This window comes from Apteryx mantelli, chromosome 8 (genome assembly GCF_036417845.1).
Source record: "Apteryx mantelli isolate bAptMan1 chromosome 8, bAptMan1.hap1, whole genome shotgun sequence".
NCBI classification, from domain to species: domain Eukaryota; kingdom Metazoa; phylum Chordata; class Aves; order Apterygiformes; family Apterygidae; genus Apteryx; species Apteryx mantelli.
Window position 1 is genome coordinate 23,369,457 of NC_089985.1, and position 16,176 is coordinate 23,385,632.

Consider the following 16,176-nt stretch of genomic DNA (forward strand, 5'->3'; position numbering starts at 1 on the left):
CAGAGCCCTGGCTCATTTCCTTTACTCTCCTCTCACCCCACATGAACAGAGGACGTACAGAGTTCTCAGCTCCCTAAGCTGAGAATCCTCCAGCTTCTCCAGTTCCCCGTACTAATAGTTTTAAGCGAGCAGGAAAAGAGTTTGAGGGACTCAGCACAGCTAGATGGGAATAAGCATATAGATGAGCTACAGGAGATGGAACAAGCAGGGAAATAAAGCCAGAAAAACATCTTTTCTGTTCTATTCCACTAAAAGTGGTTTCCAAACTGTTGCTAGATATCCCCCACTGCACACACACACACACACACTGACAGCCTACCTCAGAGCATGGTGCCTGTTGCATGGGGGACATTAGTCACCTACACAGTTGAAATTTGAAGCCCATATCTAGCTTATAGGCCCACTCAAGTGATCTGCTTTAAAGTTTCCAATCTCCCAGTAGCCAGTGCCTAGAGTATAATGGACTTCTGTGCAAAGTGAAGTCAACAACAGTTTGAATTCAGCTATTCATCGATTACCTCTTTCTCCCACCCTTTTATTTATTTATTTATTTATTTTTACAGAGATGACAAAGTGCATTTCCCTGACACCTGAACACATGCTTCACTTTGTATAATCTTCTACACAAAATACATTCCAACGTTTTGGAAAAACTGTCATAATATGGATGCTTTAATAAAAGCTCACATGTGAAATATACCCTCTGCATTTTAAATAAAGACACCATAACGTATAGTTCAAGTTTCTTACCTGTCACCAAAAAGCATCGGCTTTTGGAGGCACTGCACACAAGCCTCATGAAACCACTGCTTACATTTGCAGCACTGCAACATCTTTAGATACCAGCTTCACCAACAGAAAGAAAAACAAGATGTGTTAAAACAAGTTACTGAAAATGGTACATTTAAATTAAATAGCAAGGAACCTTCTGACTGAACTGACTTCCATAGTTTATAACAAGCACGATCATCTGTAAGGATATGTCAGTAACATTTAGTTCCACAATGAAAAGCGTCTAGAAAAACTGACTAGGAAAGGCCTTGAATAATAAAAGGTAGTCTAGCAAAAGGATGAATTAAGTTGTTAAGTAAATAAAATTTGAATTTGCTCTGAAAACTACTTTTTAATTTTCAATAAGAATTCAAGAACTCCATTTGACCTCCTTCCACACACTAGATTAGCTTCCTTGCTATTTTCCAAAGCAAGGCACAGCAGCATTAAGTCAGAAACATTTGTCCTGAGGCTTCAAATATTTGAACTATCAAACTGAACTTCATAGTTTAGACTTTTTTTTTTTTTCCTTTTTCAGCTTCTCCCTGGAGAAAAGGAACCATGCAAAATAGAAAGTGATGTTTGTCCAAGTCTGTAAAATTCTCAAATCAGAGCTCTGTATATGAGTAAAAATTCATAAGATTCGCTTCCTTGTGGGACTTTGACAATATCACCTTGAGATCTTCAATGCTACTTTAATAAAATAATAAACAACTGTTCTGCCTCAAAGTGTATGTGAGGTAGAAAATGTCCAAGCCACATTCACTCATCCATGCAAACACCAGAGCATTTACCTCTACCTGCTTAGAAGTCCTCAATCCTCATAAGAAAGAATACACAGAGGACTCTGTAATGACTTTATAAGAGGAAAGAAAGCCTTCTTTCCCACAGTAATTGAAAAACAGAGCATGATGTTAAGGTAAAATCAGACAGGATCCCATGTCATAGCATACTACATTACATTAATTGCATGTTATATTACTGATGTGAGGAAACAATCCAATATAACTTTACTAATGGGAGCAAGGGATAGCATAGCATTTGTGCAAGCAGTTTTACTAAACTGACTTTAACCGAAAACTTCTAATGAGGAAGTGGCGACATCTAGGATAACACAGCAACACAATACTCATTTCTTTTTCAGGGGGTTACTGTTTGCATATTCAAACCTAATTTATCTGGCAGTGTTTTGTAAGCTTGTCTTTCACAAAATATCTGAAGAACTTCAAAATGTAATAAACTGATCTCTAGATAGCATTTATATTTGTGACTAATGACAAAGAGCTGTGTTAATATCAAAAGACCAAGGTCTCTCTCCACTGATTCACAGAGCAGTTACCACCACTGCCTGTAATTGCAACGAGGTCAGCAAACACTTCCGTCCAACCTCAAGTGCAGAACAGTAGCAATGCAACAAAATTATGTTACTGTTTTTTGTAGAAGGGACTTTGATGTTATGTGATAGTCACATAATAAAACTGAAATAAACAAAGAGACTTGATGGAAGAATTTAAGCCATTAATAATGTGCTTCCCATGAGATATCTTAAAAAAATATATATATATAAATTTCAAAATTCCACTATTCATCAATTTAATACCTACGCACAATAGAGATAGAAACAAATTTAAGTTCACAAGTAAAAGTCTACAGAATCAGGGCCAAAGTTTGCAGCTGCTTTATGGAGAAAAGTTCTTACAGAATATCTGTTTACTTACTCTCCAGGTCCTCCACAATAGCAGTAACACTGCTGGACATTGGTTTTATGACCTGCATCCCATTCAAGGTCTGTTGCGTTATATGGTAATGTTTGTTTCATGACTTGCAGTGCTTTGGCATTTGGTCCTTTCTTAAGCGCACCACCCCTCTGGGCCAAAATAAATGCATACATTTATAAAGACAATAATATGTTTCCAATACTTTAGTTTGAAAATTATGAAAATTTGTATATAATCAAATAAAACACTTTCACCTGTACTTATGTTTTAATATACTAGCCTATTTCTTTAAAAATAATTTGAAAACCAAATTTTGACTATTTCTAAAATAAATATTAATTCCCAACATATAAAACTTTACCATACAGATCAAGGTTAAAGAAGGAGAAATCTCTGAAAGAGGCTAGTTTTTTATTTTTTAGTTTCAACTTCAAAAAAAAATGCAAGCAACATGCGATGTTATTAAGAAGTGTTTTTCTAGAAACACACCTTTGTTGTTGTTGCAAAAACGCACTGTCGACAGAGCCATTTATCATCTGAATCAATCACGCTGGAATCAATATTTGGTGTGTGACACAGCTGATGATAACCTGTATTAAAAATGACCAAAGTGTTATTATAATGGCAATGGAAGCATATGCATATAATTTTAATGGAACTGTAATGCATTATCTTTCATTAAGTATCAAAAAGATCAGCATCACATTCAAAATGGTCTTTTAAAATTTCTTAGTGGAAAAAATAGAACTTTACTGATAGAACAGGTGTTAGTCACTTTAACATTGATTATCATTATTCACTGAGAAGTTAACAGCCTCTAAGGGCCATAAAATTTAAGATCAGTTGAGCAGTCAGTCATAGCCAGGCAAATATCCCCCTTCATAAACAAATCTAAGTGTCTTTTAAAGTGCAGTAAATAGAAAAAAAATTCTAATTACCTTGACCACATTTATCACATATAACCATTTCATTTGGTGCTTCTGAATACTCTTCCTGACATATTGTACAGACCATTTCCCCACTCTCAGTGGCTCCTAGACAGAGATGAAAGTGCAATTTTTTTTCAGACTACACCTGCAGTTGGAACGGTCACTATGTGTACAGCTTTTTATTGTAATTTGAGTTACAGATCCATGCATTGTAGAAACAGATTATTACAGAGCTTAACTTTCTAATGAAAAATAAATTGAGGCATTTTGTACTGACTATATTTTTTACAAGTTTTTACATCACTTATCATAGGTTATAGGTTATTTATAGGATATATATTGCCTATTCACTATGCTGTCAAGGGTTCCTTAATATCAATAATAAAAAATAAATAACTGTGAATAAGAAATGTAAATGCAGACTCAAAAATATGCATCAAAATTTCTATCTGGACAACTGACAGATTTGTTCAGTATTGCCAGTAGTTTGCATCCTTTTCATATAAATATTATATGCCTGATTTGGTGCATATCTTTAAGACAGATCTGCCCAAGGCACTTTAAATTTAATATTGAACTCCAATACTCCTAAGAAACATAGTATTACTTCTTATACCTATCCGCAAGTGTACAAAAGCACACAATAAAAGTAGAGCTAAGAGACAATGTTAAATTGTAGACTGGAAAAAAAAAAAAATCTTGTTCCAGTTGTGCTGCAAATCAGTGCAAAAATCTGGATTAAAATACAAGTTATTTAATCTAGGTATTATAGTGATGCACTAATGCTTAATTGTTATCATAAACAAATCAAAGATCATAAACTAATACTATACAGAAACAGAACAAATAGTAGTATTTTAAAAACTTCTTGGAAATAAAGCAGTATTTTTTTTGTCATTATGAACACAAAGTTTATCCTGTTAGCAGATAAAGTGTTTATCCTAAACATCAAGAAGCAGTAAGAGCCAGATCACGTTTTCATTGCTTTTATGTGATAAAGAAATTCTAACTGATTTTCCGATACAGTCACCACAATTATCATCCATGCTTCATTAGAATTAGAGTACCAAAACACTTTCTACTCCCCAAATATTTGAAAATCAATGCTAATGCACAATAGCATCTCACTTGATAATTGAACATTTCTTTATAGTACATGAATACTCCAAAATCTGTAATGGTTTCTTATGTGCAACAGCTATAGTGTTACATTTAAATGTGAACGTTCCCTTCAAACCTGGTATTTTCCAATCTTTGTTTGCTTTCCATGTCATACTGTTTCAATTGAAAAAAGCAGGACACAAACTATAGCCTCAGTGTAAGTGAGGGCCTGGAGTTTTCTGTTAAGATGGAGTATTATACTCTGCCCCCATCCAAATAAACTCAAACGTGATTATTTTTAAAAGTACTCTCTCTTCCCTGCACATAGTTATGTGAAAAAAAAAAAGTAATGTCAAGGATAAAAAGTTGTTTGAAGAGGAATTTTTTTTTATTTACCTAGTTGACAATGCCAGGTCACATTACACTATTCTTTTGTATTCAAGAATATAATGTAACAATTTATTTTATTTTAACAGATATAGTAATCTAAACAAATAAAATACCAAACAATGACTACTTCACTGAAGTTCTTGCCTGTTTGTATGTCCTTCCAGAGAACCCAGGATTTGGAACTGTCTTCAAATATAATGAAGCAGTTCTGTTTCAGTTTGTTTATCTGGAAAAAAAAAATGCAGTGGAAGCCATGTGTAAAAGGGCTAAACAAAACAATGCATTTAATACTAAATAAGTGAGACAATACTACTGTCATATTTAACCAGCATATGATACTGTAAGACTGCAGCCAAGTTAAAAAATATTTACCTTTTTGATAGTTCCAAGATAAAACAAGCCATCTGACCATCTAGCTAGGACATCCTGACCTTCTTCAAATTTACACAGTGGCTTTTTAGCTTTCTGTCCATCACGTAAGGACAGCTTGGTCAAGGATGCTGAGGTCTTATGGCTTCGACGTAGAGGAGACCGCTTATGGACCAGTGAATTACCCACCCCTGTAGAGTCTCTAAAACAAGGGAAGCAAGAGAAAAGGTAAATGAAATCAAGGTAAAGTTAGAAACCATGTACATTCAATATTAATATGATTTACAACTAAAACTCATTTAGCTAACACCAGCATTTTAGGTAACTAACAACCTGGTCATGTTTTCAGATTTTATGCAGCTTTAGTAGTAGTGCCCCTGCAACTGTGAAAGTCTACAATTTTGAAAGAGACAGGTTTATACAAAAGAAAAATCTTCCATGAGACCAACAAATATAAATGGGGGGCAGGGAGGAGACAAACATTGCAGCTCAGAATCTCTTCATAAAGTCACCAGAAGCAGGAAAGAATGCATCAAGAACATCCAGCCCGCATCACCTATGCAAAATATTAGTCACTAGAGTTAGAAAGGAGCACTGACAGACTTCTAAAATTCCAAGGAAACTAAGAGGGGTCTAAGCTACTTCTGACCCTATTGCTTTGGTAGTGAGGGAAGTATTTGTGTGGTTCGTTGCATAGTTAGCTGCTCAGAATCAAAAAAATATGGGGCAGGGGGGATTAAGAGCCCAGACTGAGCACTGTGCTAACTCAAGGTCTAAACTAATTCAGGTACCTCCTGCACCATGTTTCACCACATAAACATAACTGTAGAGATTTCCAGCAAAGAAGGAATTTCTACATGCTGAATTTCTAATATAAAACAGAATTTTCCTCTCCCTTAGAATCAGAGGAAAACATTAAGGGAGGAAAAACAAGAGGTCTTTTAGCCTTTCTTCAGATAAGAAACTCTAAATTATAAATGACTTGGATCAATAATCAGCATCTTCTTGTATGCTACTGCAATATATAGTCTCTTTATAAATAAACATATATAAGTGCATATGAGAATTAAAAAGAAAACATACAGGAACTCCCCTCACATTCTGAATATCAAGAAACTTTTATGACAGATTAGCCTACTGCTACCAAACATTGCACACCATGCAAAAATGAGAAAAATACAGCAAATTATAAAATAGGATCACATAATGCATAAGGAAGAATCTTCACACATAGAATTTAAGGCCATGAAACAAAGTTACCATTTCTATATCCAAAACCATTTTCTCTTTGGAAACTAAATGTGTGTATACCATGCAAACACAAGGACAGACCAGAATTATGTGGGACACAATCTTTTTGACAGATCAAAGTTTCACCTCACTCAGGACAGCTTAGTAACATTATTAGCACCAGTAACATTTGAACTAATCAGAAAGCACTAACAAGACAGGAATTATAATGGCTTAAACCATCAAAAACAAGCAAGAATGCAAAAGTTTATCTTCTAGAGACCAATCAACATTTTTTTTGTACTAAGGAGTTTAAATAAAGCAAACTAGACACAAGAAACTTAGGCAGCTATTTCAAACGTATTTTAAACTAGTAAAAGCCCCAAAAACGACCTGACGGGAAGAGCAGCCATACCAGGCCAGAGCAGCGTCCCACCCAGCCCGCTCACTCAGGCACCCTCCTGCACAACAGGGCCACCAGGTTCAGGCCTGCTGCCTTCCATCACCAGAGGAACAGGTAAAACTCTCCAGGCCTCTAGCAGGTTGTGGCATAGATCTCTAGAAGCAATGTCCTTATTTTTTTTTTAAGAGTCTTTCAGGGAATATTCTTCTGTGAGCTTTACTACTTGTTCTGTTGAACCTGTAAAGCAGCACAGTTTAACTAGGTAAGATAAAGCAGCACCTCTTTTTTTTTTTTTGTCTCACAGCTGGTGCTTGTTTCCTTCCCTTCTAAACTATCATTCTCCACCTTCCCCCTTCATGCCCCAGTAATGGTTTTCAGACCCACCCAGGCATATTTCCAAGATAAAGAATTCTACCAATTGTGCTGCTTGCACTCGAAAGCTCATTAATATTGCTGATACTTTTCTCCAATTCTACTTTATCCTCGATAAATGGCCCAGGATACACACAGCATCCAACATACAAGCTTACAACAGTATGTTAATATCATGGCAGCCTAGCTCATTTTTCATTCTTTACTCCTTTCCTACCAATAACACATATAGCTTAGGTACATACAGGCATTGAGTTTAAAATTTCAAAGAATGACTGGAAACCCTGGATTCTCATGTTAAGTGCTAGCAGTCAGTTCATAGTCCATTGTTTCCCTTTTCACTGTGTGTTACTTCTACCTGCACTAGATTTCATTTGCTATTTCATTATTCAGCCACTCAGCAGCTTGAAGTTCTTCCACAATGCTTGGCCAGTGACCTTCCACATTATTCTGAATAAGCTGATACCACTAGAAAAATCTGTCATTTAAAGTTACTACCTTTTGCATATCATTGCAAAAATTTTCCCCTTATCTTGCATAGTAGCTTAAAAATTTTAAAGAGCCTTGGAAGCAGGACCCCTGGCCCTTAACATTCGTTATCACTGCATTCTACTCTCTCCTTTGCATCTGCGCAACCATTTACATATCAAAGCACCAGATAGTTTCCAGACAGATTTGCTCCTGAGCCTAAGTCAGTGAAGAGGGAAAAAAAAAAAAAAAGTAATTTTGAACCTTCATCAGTTCCTCAAACCTTTCTGACTATGCAGATATCCAAGGCAGCACAAAACAAGCAAGTGGAGCAGGACTAGCTCAAAGCAGTCTAAAAATATTTGTTAAGCTATGTCCTCATTCCTGCTAACAATTCTTTGCTTGGGAAGGACTCAGCATTCAGATGCATTAAAAAAATTAGATGCTTCAAATTACATCTATGATCTTGAGTTAATATACTAAACAGGTCATTAAACTGGATACCTTAAAGCATCTTGAGCAAAGTCACTAGCTCTAATGGAACTTGATACAGCTTAAGGAAGGTTTTTACAGGAGTAGTCTCTTCTACAGCTTCACAGATTTTTCTTTTCATTTTTTTATTCAGTTCAATTTAAAGGATTAACTAACTTCAAATCAAAAATGTAGCTGAAAAGTAGGAAGCTTTACTCTCCTTTTTCAGGATGTGAGAAAGGTATGAAAAATCTTGGAGGCAGTAAGCACAAAGACAAAAATCAATTCATTTATTATATATCAGCTAGTAAGGATTTTCATTTAAATCAACAAGCAAGGTATTTTGATGAGTTTTACATATAAAAAGAGCATCAGATGCTTTTGAAGACTTCCCCCCCCAAGTAAAAAAAGCTTGCCCCCAAACTCCATTCAAGTTATAACAAAAGTGCCTTGTGCATCATTTTCTGTCATAAAACATTTAAATGAGGTGTCTACACATTGACTTACATAACAGCCTAAATTCACAATAGCTATTGGTGCAGATCTTTACTATGTCTGAAGTAAAGCCTATTACTTCTCAGTTGTCCACGTTGTTCTTTTGATGGAAGGCATCACTGCTGAAGTGATGACTGAACAGCTCATGAAGTAGCTCCTGATTTGCTGGTTTTCACTTATAACCCTGTTTTCAGTCTAGTTTATTATAATAGGCTGACAGCTGTAGCTAGCGTGGGAGTTGCTTTCCAGGTACCTTCTGGAGAGACTACACAAGAAATTCAGTGTTGAGCAGCATAAAAACTACATGCTTAGAACATTAATCACTTTCCAGTCTCTCTTGCCACAGTTGTCACAGAGGACCAAAAAGCTGCAGCAACCATTAAAATAAAATTGCTGTAGGAAGTTAAGAGAAAAAGCAAAGTGAAGGTTAATTCCTTGCTTGTCAAGTTTGAAATTGATCCAAATTCTAGGTGTTTCATGTTTTCCAGAACTTTGCTTTTGAATCTTCCCTAATACTCTCTCCATAGCACCCTCCTACCATCCAATTAAAAAGGTTACCAATAAAACCAGTACCACTTAAGTAACTATTTCTCCACCATCTTAAAAATGTCCAAGAAATTTTCATTGCAGAACATCTAACAGACATGGTCTTATTTGTTTTTCAGACTCAGCTGATAAATTCTACATCATCTCTTCAACCTGCAGGACTAAGCTACACCACGTGTCATAGAGCATGCACAGCTGTATATATTAGGCATGTTTTTTGTTCAATACAGCATATGTTGTGGCTGTATTCTTATTCAAGCACTCACCCTCAAACACCTAAAGAGAGTACTTGACCACGCAGGAGGTCTTCCAGAAGTTCCTTGGGAAAGTCGTTAAAATCCATCTGCCTGTTGAAGCATGATTCAAAAGAGGGAGGGCACTTTCACCATTCCCCGAGAAGGTGATTTCATGAAGTATTGAGAATACTCACTCACTTTTCAGCCCTGGGTCTGGATTGTAATCATATTCAAGTCAGTCCTTCTACTCACCTACTTAATCAATTAGTTTATAATATTATGCTGCAGTATCAGAAGATTGCTATCATTCTTTATTGACAGAAATGGTAAACTCTGAAGACAAGCTACCCAAGAGTCTCAGCAGCAGACTATCAATCTGCAATCAGTAAACCACAACAAGCTATTATTCATAGCATTTTATTTGTTAAAGTCAGCAAAATTAGATTTTTGCATTAAAAGCTGATCTGTTACTTTGATTGAAGGGTAGAGAGGCTAAGTGTTCATGCAGTGCCTCTGACCCTCATTTCTCCAACAATCTATAAAAGGAAGAAACAAAAAAGCCAGGAAGAGAAGAGATGCGAAGAGGCTAGAGGATGGAAGACTGAGCAATCTCCCTCTTGTGTCCAAGTGCCTTTTTTCCTCCGCAGCACTGCCAGGTTAGGCCTTTCATACTCTTGTACTCCTCCAGTTGTAACAACTGCTCTGAGACACTCCTGGTAAGGAATAATCTCCCTCTGCAGAGTTATTCTTTCATCCAGCTCAGTTCACTGATCTGTTACACAGAATGGCTTGTCAGCACAATAGGGCAAATGCAAACAAGCGACTTGGGACAGGAACTCCTTCAGCTGGCACTGACAGAGTGCACCATAGAACTACAGGCTATTTCATTTATAATCCACACAATTTTAAGTTCCTTTGCAGAGGACTCTGTGATTCACAAATACTGATAACTGTAACAGATGATAGCTACTCTATGAGCACATATAATATATATTTGGAAGCCCGTTAAAAAACATTTAATGTTAAAGTACCCAAAGCATATTAAGAGGGAACTTTAACCTGCTGAGACAACTCATACAAATTGGATTTACAGATAGTTCATTTATTCTCAGTAAATTTGAATCACACTGAAGGGAAGCTGGGCTTGGAGAGCCCAGCAGGTTTAGCAGAAGGAAGTTCAGACTAGAAATCACAAACTACATATACTACGTTCTACTAAGACAGTTTGTGCAGGTCCTAAAGCTATCTCATAACTGGAAAATGTGGTATCACATAGGAGAGGAAGATCTAGTGAAAGAACTTGTGACAGCCAGATATATTCTATTTAAATTTGAATTAGAAGCAATTTCAGCCTTTCAATCTCAACTGTAGTGTCTAAAATTAGAGGAAACTACTCTTTCATTAAACTAAAACCTAACCTGGAACTATGAATAAGGATTGTAAAATCCAAGCAATCTGTTCCACTCTCCTCAAGACAGGAGAGTTAACATTTCACAGGGAATGAAGAAGGGGGCCGGGGAGGGCAACAAATCTAGGAAAGACTCAGAACAGACAAAACTGAGGATACACTTCTACATGTCAACTGAGCAGCTCGCTCCCCTCCCACCAGCTCTGGAATGACAGGCAAGCTTCCTCATAAGCTTCTCTATCCAGTGTCCCTTTCCTTACCATGGATTAGTTTCCTGATATTTTAAACAAACTAAAGCAGCTCATAGAAAGGTCTTGTGACTTGCACAAGCCAACACCAGGTGAGCAGCAAGAGCTCAGGCAGAGGTCAGCAGAGAAGAGGAACGAACCTTTTCCGGGAGCCACAATCTTGGTTCACCCAGTGCTGCGGAACCAAGCCCCATGCCATGGTTCCAGTGCAGCTGTTAGCAGCTGGGGAGATGCTGGATCCCAGACATTTTCTTCCCACCTTCCTTGCATCATCTCTGCCATTTATCAGATCTCATGCTGAACCATATTTGCTTACTGTGTCAACAACATCCCTTCCCTCTTGCCCTCAAACAGAAAGATTCAGACAGGCCAACAGGGAGTACAGACTAAACAGGATAAATCTAATTTTTTACAATCTTTAAAAAAACTCAAATTAGGATTAGTCTGAAAAGACATGTACAATTCAAAAAAATTTTCACTTTGCTTTTCATAACAAGAATTTGTGATAAAAGTCACTGTTCTGCTTATACATGAACAGTTTACTATACTAGCAAGTTGCAATGAAGTTTCAACACCTGGCAGATAGAAACTTATTTTTTTAAACCAGAGGATTCACCACACATCTGGACATAGTCTATCATTTTATGCTACTTCATGTAGCTGAATGCATATTTGACTTCCAAGCTGCTGTGTCATAGAACATCTGTAAGATGTACTTTTAGCTCCTTACCTTTATGCTATTTTATATGCTGGTACAGTAAAAGCCTAGGCCACATTACCAACTGTACAGAAGAAAGAATAAAGGGACTCTAACCTAGACATCCTACCATCTAGAAAAAGACAATAATTTTCAGGGAGAGAAGAAATATATACTCAATTATTTTCAGTTCTTACAGTTGTTTAGAGTCAACATGTAGTTCAGGCTGGAAGGGATCTCACAAGGCCTCAAGTTCCACTCAACATGGGGTCAGCCGTGAGACCAGACCATGCTGCTCAGGGCTTTATCCAGTTGGCTCTCAAAAGCCTCCAAGGATGGAGGCTGCACAACCTGTCTGGGCACCCATTCCACTGCTGGACTACCTGCATGGTGGTGGTGGGGGGGGAGCTTTGTCTTTATATCCATTGAAACATCTCTTATTTCAACTTATGTCTGTTGTCTCGTGTCCTCCTGCCCTGTACCATTGTGAAGAGCCTAGTTCTGTCTTGATGATCTCCTCATGGGAGCCAGTTCCCTCAGCCTCTTCTCATAGGGCAAGTGCTCCAGTCCCAGACCATCTTGGTGGCCTTCCACTGAACACACTTCAGTTCATTGATGTGTAGAATATTGTGTCCTGTTTAGGGTCTCCTAGAGGAAGAAAGATGTGGTCTGATAAGTGCTGAGTAGAAGGGGATACTCACTTCCATCAGCCTACTGGCTCTGTTCCTGTTAATATAGCCTAGCCACCTTTGCCGCCAAGGCACACTGCTGGCTCATGTTCGGCTTGTTTTCTTCCAGATCCCTGGGCGTTTTTCCTGAAGCTTTTTCCTGCCAACAAGATGGTTTGGGACTGGAGCACTTGCCCTATGAGAAGAGGCTGAGGGAACTGGCCTCACTCCCTCTGAGGAGGACAGGACTTCGGGGAGACCTAACCAGCTCCCATGAGGAGATCAAGACAGAACTAGGCTCTTCACAATGGTACAGGGCAGAAGGACACGAGACAACAGACATAAGTTGAAATAAGAGATGTTTCAATGGATATAAAGACAAAGCTCCCCCCCCACCACCACCATGCAGGTAGTCCAGCAGTGGAATGGGTGCCCAGACAGGTTGTGCAGCCTCCATCCTTGGAGGCTTTTGAGAGCCAACTGGATAAAGCCCTGAGCAGCATGGTCTGGTCTCACGGCTGACCCCATGTTGAGTGGAACTTGAGGCCTTGTGAGATCCCTTCCAGCCTGAACTACCCTTTGATCCTGTGAACTATGACTATCTTTAATAGGATTGATTCACACCACTAAGAAGAATGCACTTTTTCTGGTGGCTCCCTAACTTAATAATAATAAAATCATCTGGGATTTTGGCTATATTTGCTCATGATTTCCCTCAGAAAATAATCAAAAGTGCTTTAATTCTATTTGATGTGCAAAGTTAAAGAATCAGTCTTTAACAGATCATTACAGAACAATGTATTTCCCCATGTACTGTAGTATGTAGGGAAATAGGGCAGGGTAGTACTGTATTGTAACAGCCATTTGTAGAATGACTTGGGATTGATCATGTGTTTATACACAAAGAAGAGGAAGTAGGCAGTATCAAGGAGAGACTATGGGTATGGTATCAGGATGCAACACACCCTGTTTTTATCAGATCTTCCCTTAAATGTATACTTAGCATCCTCTTTAACCCAGCTACTGCCTTTTCGGTTTCCACAGCATCCAAACACAGCATGCCCAGCAACATACCTAAAGGAGTATAGCATGAGCATGCATCCAAGCAGTAAAAGAGATCACAGAGCACATTCTGACTTGCACTAGGGAGAGATGAGAGGCGGAAAAATTTCACAGGCAGTCAAAAACCATGAGGATATATTTCCTCCTTTAAGGCCATTCGACAAGAATAGCAACCTTTACAAACACTCCACTGCAAGAAATTAAAAATAAATCAATTTATATATAAAGGATGAAGTGTTATTATCCTCTGAGATATTATTTAGTGAATGAAGTATGTCCAGGCTCAATAAGAATGCTATCATCATGAATTCCCCTCCTCTTAAGGGGACAAAATGAAAAGTCAAACTTTTCAATTTCCCTCCTTAATAGAGTTCCCACTTTCTAGGAAAAGACTGTCAGCTTGAAATCTGGATCCTTCAACACATTAATTCAACTAGTTTCAGTACTTTCAGTTACAGGTATCACCCTGCCCAGCTACCCATTAGCAATACCTGTGGTTTTACAATTCTTCTCCTGGTTTGTTTTACTCAAAGACACACTTCCCCTCCATTTCCTGCAAGGAAGGCCTGTAAAGAAGGTGAAACCAACTCTGCAGCAAGCTCAGAGGTCAGTCATGCAAGAAGCACTGTCAATTCACAGACTAAGAGAAAAGATTCATAGTGGCTTTCAGTTACAGGTGTTTCTTTCCTCCAAACTTTCTCTGCCACAACTAACATTAGGAGCATAAAATGCACTTTACAGCAATTTAAGGTGCTTCTAGTACTGTTTTCATTCACATCTATCTCCAGGTTATACAGAAGGCCACCATTTACTAGCACATTTCTAGCAAATGAACTGCAACTTATTTGTTACAGCTGTTCTCATACACTTTACCTGATCTCCTAATGCAAGGAAGGACAAACATAACAGTATCTGAGGCTAGTCTTGATATTAACTAGGAGTGCAACCTTCAACTGTTTTTTTAAAAATTACATATCTAAGCAATTGGTAAACAACCATATTAAGCCAACTTTTCAGACTCAACTGACATCCAATTTAGCATTCTTCAGAGTAGAGAAGACAACTTGTTGAGAAACCACATATCTGTATCTGGCAAAACCGAATTAACTGTGGAAAACATTACTACATTATACTCTCTAAGTATAGAGCCACATCTCACTAGCTTGTAGCTCCTCACAAAGATCCTTCTAACCCTCACTACTTTATGTCCCTTCTTTCATATTCTTAGTCTTTGTTTCCCCTTATTCTCTTTTAACTGAAAATGAAAAAGCTATAAACATATTAACCTATACTCTAATGTTATGACACTTACTCTCTTTTTTAGCCTCAAATGCTTTCAAATTAACTGTAATTTGAGCTCTCTGAAGAGGGACAAACATCAGCTTGTTAGCTTTTACTAACCTGATTATAAACAACAAAAATTAGAGAAACTATTTTCTCATTTTTCTGTGCTTGACAGTTTAGGTATAAGGCATAATGACCTACAGTGTAGGTCAAAAGAAAATCATGCTACTATCTGTTACTACGTATTACCTTTCAAAGTCCCGAACAGGGCCAAGTCATCAGAAATTCAAGAAACAAGCATAACATTACACTGCTTTCTGGCAGGCCCCTTCCTTTTAATAGCACCCAAATACATCTGAGGTAGATGACAATCCCTGATATTCCAACACTAGTTATCACTGTCCAGACTGTCTCACACAACAGCATATTGTTCCCATTGACTAATAAAAATACCAACACAGTTTTCCTACAAAATTTGAGCACCAAAGAAAGAAAATATGCTACTACACATCCTTTCAGCCAGCAACAGTTCCCACATTTTGGTGGACTAAAACCGTGAGTTTTAAGCACATTCGAATTGCTCTAGCTCGGCAGAGACTAAAAGAAGAGGTATCACAGAAAAAAAGCAAAGTTATCAGCAGCTACCACCACCTCTTTTGTGTTGCTCTTTTTACACTTGAGCAAACGCAGCCTATTCGGCCAGAGTCCTTAAATAAGGCACACAAAAAGCCCAGCTGGGGCAAACCTAATGGCAGCCCCCGGGCTGCAACACCTCCGAGGCCCCCGTTAGCCGGTCTCCTGCCTTCACTCCCTTTGTTTTGGTCACGGAGAGGCACCACCGGCCCCTCGCCCGCGGCCGCCGCCGCCGCCGGAGCTCCCTTCCCCCCGCCCCGGCCCCGGCCCGGGGCCACCGCGCCGGAGCGGGGCCCCTCGCACCCCTCCCCGCCGGCGGCCCGACCCCCGCGGCGGCGGCGGGATGCGGCCCGGGGGCCGCGGCGGAGGGGCGCCCCCCGCCCCCCCCCCGCCGGGCCCGCCCCCCGCACCCCACCTCATTCGGTCTCTCCGGTGGTGCCAACCGCCTCATACAGGGAAATCAGCCAGCTCGGGAGCCTCCCCCCGGCGCCCCGGCGCAGCCGGGCCCTCAGTGCGCAGCGGGACCCCCCGAGCACGGACCCCGCGGCGCGGCAGGGGGAAGGCGGCGGGGGAGGGGTCAGACCCGCTTCACAGACAGCCCGGCTCCACCGCAGCCCCTCGCCATTTTTGTTTCCCGCGGAGGAGAAGCTGGTGCATTGTGGGAGCACAAAGAGCCG

General features: G+C 39.1%; 1 protein-coding gene across 1 annotated transcript in view; it reads right to left on the bottom strand.

The window, feature by feature from the left end:
• MTF2 (metal response element binding transcription factor 2) overlaps nt 1-16,113 on the bottom strand; it is a 27,744-nt gene extending 11,631 nt beyond the window's left edge. Inside the window, exons 1-7 of the mRNA XM_067300920.1 lie at nt 15,915-16,113; nt 5,282-5,480; nt 5,054-5,135; nt 3,428-3,523; nt 2,979-3,079; nt 2,490-2,638; nt 751-846 (exon numbers count right to left, since the gene is read on the bottom strand). Of these exons, the coding sequence (XP_067157021.1) occupies nt 751-846; nt 2,490-2,638; nt 2,979-3,079; nt 3,428-3,523; nt 5,054-5,135; nt 5,282-5,480; nt 15,915-15,919 (728 nt within the window). The 5' untranslated portion in view covers nt 15,920-16,113. The remainder of the gene's footprint in view (nt 1-750; nt 847-2,489; nt 2,639-2,978; nt 3,080-3,427; nt 3,524-5,053; nt 5,136-5,281; nt 5,481-15,914) is intronic.
• Between the last annotated feature and the right edge of the window lie 63 nt (nt 16,114-16,176).